Genomic DNA, 7,571 nt, shown 5'->3' on the forward strand with positions numbered 1-7,571 from the left:
GGGAAGCTGAGGGCGGTGCTGAGGGCAAGGGGGGGCCGGCCCCTGGATGTCGGGCTGGCCTCAGGGCAACCATAAAGTCTGGAGCTTGCGAATCCGCTTCTACTTCACCCAAGCGTTACTCTCCCGCCGCCCTGTAATCGTAACCAGCAGCACCCAGCTCCCCACAGCACGCATATCTTTTATTGTTTCTGGAGCAAAAAACCCCACGCATACACCCTTCCCCCCCCCTTGCGTGGAGTTGAAAACAATACAGCTTCCAAAACAGATACAGATTTGAACCACGAGATTGACCATTCCCAGCTCGCACTATTTACAGGGTTTAGTTTTTGCTACGATCAGTAAAAGGAGCCATTGGCATCATTCCTCTGCCCTCCGCATTTCAGAAGCCGCGCCGAACATGCTTACAATATACAGCACAGGACAACAGGAGTTTTCTGTGATACAGCAATACATAGCGAACGTTTCAGTTTAGGTTCACCAACCGAGTTACTCTCGGAGGCCAAATACCATCAGGCCACACAGCAGGTCCTGGAGAGACTTCCAACCATCTCAGCACCACCATGACGCCTCCAGGATCCCTCCTTCATTAACATTCTCAGTGTATAAGCAAGATACTCAAAATAGCCTTAACAAGGTCTTTTTTCTTTCCTGAAGTTTAGTTCTACTATAACAAGCTACATTCTAAATTACTCAACCGAAAGAAAAAAAAAAATGGGATTTAATTGAATTCTGAGACTGACCTGCAGTAACCATAGGAGTGTGAACTGTTAACAAATTTGACTTCTTTACAGATTATGTAAAATTACCTGTATTGTGAAACTACAGACCATGCACCATTTCTGGGTACATTGTGGATTAGAAAAATCCTTCAACAGGCTTGAAAGCGGTTACTTTAGAACAATGAAATTCAACTAACTTCTTAAAAAAAAACAGCCCTGAGAACATGGCTCAACTAGCAAGAGCCTAGTTGAAAAACCACCATTATAAGCAAAAATTGGAAGGATCTTTTCAAATCTTAAAGTATTATTTGCCAACATTTGAGGCAGAAACACTGCAGCAGTCTTTCCAATGCTGTAAAGTAGTGAGAGAAACTCAATGAACTGGAGCTGTAAAAAAAATGCATTATTTGGAGTGGAAATACTTTTCTTCACCTCCTAGTTTTCACAGCCTTTACTCATAAGCCATCTCCATCAGCTATTAGAAGTTTATAGTTTTCAGTTTTGACACAATATAAGTGTTAAGACTGTACTACCAAACAAGTATATTGGTTAAGATTGTTTTAAAGTAAAGCCATGAAATGAGACTTTCCCTAAGCATTTGGTTAGGAATCTTCAAAATACACATCTACATTGACTACTGACCACAGAAGTTGTTGCAAACAATTCTGACAGTAAACTGAAACATCATATTTTGAAAAAAAAAAAAAAAAAAAAAAAAAAAAAGAAGCCTCAAATACATGTTCTAATTTAGATGCAACTTTTAACTTTACTGAAACTTGGAGATTATGCTTAAGACTCATGCTTATGTATTACCTATGGGAAACTTCATGCATGATGAGCCAAAGCTCTGCACTTCCATAGTGTTTGAAGTGCTCCGCAAAAGACAACTAAGTAGAACAAACTTATAATGATAAGTACTTAATCATTTAAATCTTGCAGAACTGCAGGTTGCAACAGAAGGACATCCATGTGTCCCAGGGAGGGCTCTTCCAGCAAGCTGGAGGTCATAAAAACCTCTATCTTTAGATTGCTGTAGTACCTGAAAACTCCAGTCTGACCAGGACCACACTTGTAAGAACAGGACAAAAAGCAGCCCCTGTCCCAGAGGGCGTGCAGGCTAAGTACTTGATGGCCAGAGGCATCAGATACCTGTCTTCCAACAAGGTTTTAGAGGGCAGGCAGGCACCTGAAAGTGGACTAAAGCACTACCAGAAGGACAAATCCTAGTCTTGTGGTTTTTGAGCATCTAAGAAGCTTCTGTAATGTGGTGGTAGCATTGGGACTTGCATTAGTTTGATGTAGCAACATCACACACCTCAGCTTGTTGTCAAGACCATCATCAGTGGCTTCACAGTCACCTCCAAAGCCAACCATGCCTGTCCTCAGGTTTGATGGGGAGGCAGAAAAGGGCACAGCAGACTAGCCCAGACTGCTCAGCACGCCCTCCAATGCTACCCTGAACCATTTCCACCTCCTGCATCTACAGCTGGTTCAAAAGCCATGTTGCCATTTCAGTCCAGGTGTTGCTTGTGGAGCTCACCTGCCAGGTGCTGTGCTGGGCAAGAGCATGCAGCACTGTCCTCTCTGCCAGGTGTCCCAGGTAACTGTGATTTCTCCCCAGGGGAGATTTATTGCTGACTTTCCCTGTGCTCCCCTGCTCTCCCTGCCACAAGAAGCCTGTGGAAAACGCACAAGTTTGCCACCTGCCTTAGACTTCTGAGGTTGGCCAAGCCGTGCCGTGGGCCATGCGAGGGCAGTTTTGCCACGAGCCCCTTGGGGATTAGGAGCACACGTTACTAAGCTGCAAACATATTCAGCAGTTGACAGCAGTGCGAATTGTGCGTGCTGCCTGGGGCAGCAGGCCATGTGTTTATGAGCTGTCCTCCATCAGCCAACAGCCACTGAAGCTTAAGGCAAGTTCACAAAACAATTTATCAACCATGAAGAGAAGTCTGAGCCATGGCCTAAGGGAGTTTCCCACTCATGAAGAGAGTTGCCAAGTCCTAGAACTCAAGTTGAAGGCTTTAAAGAGGAGCAGGCTGGTCATCCTTCCCTAACTACTGCTGCAAAGCCTTGTGTTTGCCTGGTCAGCTACTAAAAAGTCAGAGGCATGCAGGCACGTGCCGGTGACTCAGGACTCCCCTGGGTGGGAGCTGGCTTTCTACCTACGTAGCAATTTCTTTACTTTTATAGTTAAGCTGTGGTGGTTCAGTATCGTCTGTCAAGTCTCTATTTTGAAAATACAATAGTTTGGTTTTTTTTTTAAAAAGAATCACATGCATTTAGTTTAGGCTCAATGCTACAGTTTGTCCCACTTTCTGAAAAAACAAGTGGTCCCTGTGCTACAAAAACGTGGCCTGAACCTGAAGATTAAAACCTAAAGCTGGAAGCACTGCAACAGATTCCCATGGAGTTTGTCACCCTTTTATAGTTTACGATAAATACAATAAAGGAAAGCAATTGAACTGCATGTTTTCTATTTTATTTTTCAAGTCTGACAAAGGCCTCGAGTGAAAGTCTATAGCTTTAACATCCATTCTCACCTTTGTGTCCCCTTGACCTATCTATGTCTTATCTACCCAATATTCCAACTGCCCGCCTCAACCACAGGTAGGCTTTGACACCATTTTATCGTTACGACAAGCCAACGAGTTGGCAAAGAAGAATACAGAGGTAATACAGTTAAGTTGCACGTGGCCACTGGGGCTTGGTGAAGCCAGCTGGCGTTTTTGATCACTTGAGTTTCTTGGTCTAAAACTTGCGATTGGCACCTACAGTTCTGCAAGAGTCCCAATCCACAAAATACTTAAGTTTTTTTTTATTTATTTAAAAAAAAAAAAAGCTACTTATTGTCAGTTCTACCTAAACATGTTGAGAAAAATACTATTTGTGCTCTAGGTCACTTTATAATCCTAGATACCTACCAGCTTATCTAAAAGCCCCTGAATACTGTATTTTGTCTGTTCATACAGACAAACACTGTTTTGCTCAAGCAAATAAAAATATATCCACTAGTAACACCTGATTGGTTTCTTAGATCCATAGCTGAAACCCACAGGAATGTTAAAATAGTTACAATTAAGGAATTAAAATCTCAGTGATTTTGAAAACTGCCAGTTAGCCTGCAACATTAATCCAGAATCCAGCACTGCTTTTTAACAATTCAAAAAAGAAATGAGGTTGCTTGTGAAGGCCAGAGCTTTGGTGACAATAAGAACCCAATTTATAGATCTGTGGTTTGTCCAGACCTGAGCAGTTGCCCGAGCCTGGCGATCCTCTTTACTTGCAAGGCTTTATGGCTACAGCACATTCTTCATTCATTGCACTTATGACGGATATCTGGAAGAAAAGATGGATGAGTGAGTTCCAAGACATGCCAGAAGAAGCACTCCCAGAAATGACACTTTCACATTTTATTACCTCCCACATCTCTCCTGAGAAGGGAAAAAACGGAAGCTGCAGCTGGTAAAACTTAGCCATTAGAAGAATTTCCACCATATCTGCCCTTCCCACCAGCTTGCTCTTCTTTGCCTGCTCGTTGTCACACTGCCTGGGCTGGCAGCTTGAGGCTCGCACACAGAGGAACATGAAGGAGCTGCTGCAAGAGCCCCACTAGCAACTGGTGTGGCCCAGGACAGCCCAGTGTGCAGAGCTACCTGCAGAGGTTGGCTAGCAGCAGATCAGGCCGCTCGGGCTGCATCCCTGAGCTCCATACTTGGTCCCCGTTAGGAAACCCTGGAGGCTCCAGCCCACGCTGTGCAGACAGTGCTGCTGGGATTCATCTAGACCCTGAGAGACACCCGTATCACCTTCCTGTCCGCTGAACCGGGCATAGGGCCCAGCCACACCAAGTGCTCTGGCCTGAAAGCCCTTCTGCATCTCACAGGACCAGCTCCTCTCCTTCTCACCCACTCTTCACAGAGCAACACAGATGGTCAGTATCAGAGTAAGATTTCTTCGTTGTATAATGAAGTGGAATTAACCACAAGTTCCTGCCTGCCTGCTGTCCTTACCTGCACATCTTCATTGGCATTGAATTTTCCTTCTATTTCTTTGCCAAGATCCCCTTCTGGCAACTTTAGATCCTCACGAACTTCACCGCTTTCTGTCAGCAGGGAGAGATACCCATCCTGGATACCTATCAGCTGCAAAGAGAGGTTCACTTTCAGGAATTTTAACATCAGTAGTCCCTAGTAGGCAGTAGCTGAAGGCAAGCAGAAGACAGCAAACTCTACTGGCTACATTAATTTTTTTATTAGTGTGCTTGTAACATTTAAGGCCCTAATCTAAGTCAAGTTTTAACAACAACTGAGAGTTAGGGCAACTGTAACAAAGCCTGCCTGCTATCAAGAACTGCCAGAACCTGCTGGCGGGGCACTGCAAAAGCCATCCTTGTGATTTAGAGAAGGTCCTGCTACACTGCTTCATCTTTTTAGAATTAGAAACTGCAACAGTGTTCCCTGAACAGCATTGCTTTTATAGAGTGTACAGAACAACAACAGCTGAACTGTATGTTTCTGTCTGCATGAGATATTATAATTTACATTAAAAGCCAATTAATAAATTAGGGGACATCCACCAAGCCCTGGACCATTTTTATAATGTTTTCAGCCTAACCAAAATCCTAAGCTAAGGGAAACAGGTATTTTGACAAAGCAGGTCAGGGAACCTGGAACAGGTTCAACCCAAAAGGCAGTCCTAACATATCTGCTGAACAGGAAGGATTTCAGTAGCAATAAGAACCCAAGAACAGGGTAGAGAGATCACCCAGATAACATTAAGCATCTCTTGGAAGGTCTGAGCGCTAAGGCAAGCTAGTCACAGTTCATTCAAACAGCCTCAGCTGTCCTGAAGAGCTGCTACCATTCTGAACTTTGGCTTTGTCAAGGAACTGCAGCTTTCTAACCGACCTGGATGTTTTAGCTCCAGACCAGAATCACTGGCAGACAGTGGGGAGGGAGCTGACATGTTAAAATGAAGAACCTGAACCGTGCTGCTTTTAAGAGCTCACTATCCCACTGGAGAAGTTACACAAGCCTGACAAGTTCTCTCTATACGTGTATTTCAGAGTTCAGGAGTACCAAAATTGCTTGAGATAAGAGAGCAGGCACCAAAATTACTTGATCTCAGCAAAAGCCAGCTTTCAGGCAAGAAGCAGAAAGCACTGTAGCAAATTTGAATTGGCATCAGATGCAGTTTTAAGACTGTCTTGTTGATTCATCTACCCTATGTAAATGGTGAAATTATCAATGACAATATACTTTTAGATTCATTTGAAGCAACACCTTGATTGTCCTTTAACTAATAACAACTTGGAGCAGCCAGAACCTCTGTCCAGATTCTAGCAGATGCCAGTGTCACAAAGAATAAAGTGACCTTACATCATGAGCTAGGAAAAATGTGGTTCTGAATTATGTCTATTATGTGTAATTTCTCAGGATTGCTGCTCTAACAAGAGATTGTTAGTAGAGTAAGGAGCCTTCTATCAGGGAGCTCCCAGAGTTTTAACAGTTCAGTAAATGTTATGAGTTCCATCATGCCCAGACAGGCAGTTCCATTAATTCTGACAACAGTACTTCACTAATTAAGAGGCAGGTTTGGGATGAAGAGGGTTTCCATGTGGCATTAGGATCACAGAGCCTTGTTATGTGTGGGAAGACAGAGTGACTGTTGACTTACCTGGTAATCATTCCTCTTGATATTTGGAACATCCATGTTATGAGTTGACGGGCAAATATCTTCATATTTCTTACCAGTGAAGATATCAATACCAACCAAGTGGACCTGTAAGAGAAGAAAACCAACATCAGCTACTGTGGGTCCTTGAGAAGCAAGATGCCATTGCCATTGGTATTGCTGGTTCCATGGACTATTCTAAGAGATCCTGTTCAACACCAGATTCTGCCTAGACCCTGTGCTTGTGGTGAAAGCTGCCCAGGCACTGAGAGAAGGCACCTCACACCTTCTCATAGGCCACTCCAGAAACACTGCATGGGAATAAAGATCAGCCACTGTTATCTTCCATAGCCTTGCACTTGTGCAGCAGCGAGCAAGAGCTCAGAGTATGCAGGGGTTAAAGAAAACCTCTGAGCTCCAGCTGTTCTGAGAAACACAACCATACTGGTGACAACATGAAGGCTGAAGGAAAGAAGAGGTGGTCATGCACAGAGGCTGAAGCAGCTCCCACCTCCCTTTATGCCAGCAGCAGCTGTCCACTGCAGCTCATGCTTGGATTACCAGTTCACAGCCTGCTCTTCTTATGTCCTTTCATTCTCACAACTGGTTCAGGATTTAAGAAATCTGTCCAGTAAAACAAGCCATAAAGAAAAAAAAAACCAAACAAAAAAACCAAACAAAAAAACCAAAAACAAAACAAAAAACCAGGAAAAAAACTGGCAAGGGTTTGGTGTCATTTTGACAAATCTTAAATACTCAAATTGTACAAGGTTGGGAAAAGTTAGAACTCTATAAGTAGTCTGTGCTTAATCACGGAACACTCTGGGTTGGAAGGGACCTTTAAAGGTCATCTAGCCCGACCCCGCTGCAGCCAGCAGGGACAGTTACAGCTAGATCAGGCTGCTCAGAGCCCCGGCCAACCCAGCCTGGAATGTTTCCAGGGACAGGGCATCTACTCTCTCTCTGGGAAACTTGGGCCAGCGTCTCACCACCCTCAGCGTTAAAAATGTCTTCCTCAAACCTTTCTAAACCTCCCCTCTTTTATGTTAAAACCATCACGCCCTGTCCTCTCACAACAGACCGCTCATTAGTTCATCCCCACCTTTCCTACAGTCCCCCTTTAAAGCTGCGAGGAGGTGTCTCCGGTGCCTCCTCCCGGCGGAACAAGCCCAGCTC

The 7,571-nt window shown here is 44.2% G+C and overlaps 1 protein-coding gene across 1 annotated transcript; it reads right to left on the reverse strand.

Moving 5' to 3' along the window:
- Positions 1–3,179: 3,179 nt before the first annotated feature.
- On the reverse strand, positions 3,180–6,499 carry LOC103774553 (eukaryotic translation initiation factor 5A-2). Its single transcript, XM_008941965.1, has 3 exons — positions 6,399–6,499; positions 4,733–4,864; positions 3,180–4,058 (listed from the first exon to the last, which is right to left on the reverse strand). Exons 1-3 carry the CDS (start codon positions 6,432–6,434, stop codon positions 3,999–4,001), a joined length of 228 nt encoding a protein of 75 aa, XP_008940213.1. The 5' UTR covers positions 6,435–6,499; the 3' UTR covers positions 3,180–3,998.
- Positions 6,500–7,571: the final 1,072 nt, after the last annotated feature.

This window comes from Merops nubicus, unplaced genomic scaffold (assembly GCF_000691845.1).
Source record: "Merops nubicus isolate BGI_N331 unplaced genomic scaffold, ASM69184v1 scaffold38746, whole genome shotgun sequence".
NCBI classification, from domain to species: domain Eukaryota; kingdom Metazoa; phylum Chordata; class Aves; order Coraciiformes; family Meropidae; genus Merops; species Merops nubicus.

Coding starts and splice junctions, on each gene's coding strand:
- LOC103774553 (XM_008941965.1), bottom strand. CDS start 6,434: ATGGATGTTCCAAATATCAAGAGGAATGATTACCAG. Junction 4,865..6,398: donor TCAAGAGGAATGATTACCAG/GTAAGTCAACAG, acceptor CTCTCTTTGCAG/CTGATAGGTATCCAGGATGG. Junction 4,059..4,732: donor ATGCCAATGAAGATGTGCAG/GTAAGGACAGCA, acceptor CTTTTCTTCCAG/ATATCCGTCATAAGTGCAAT.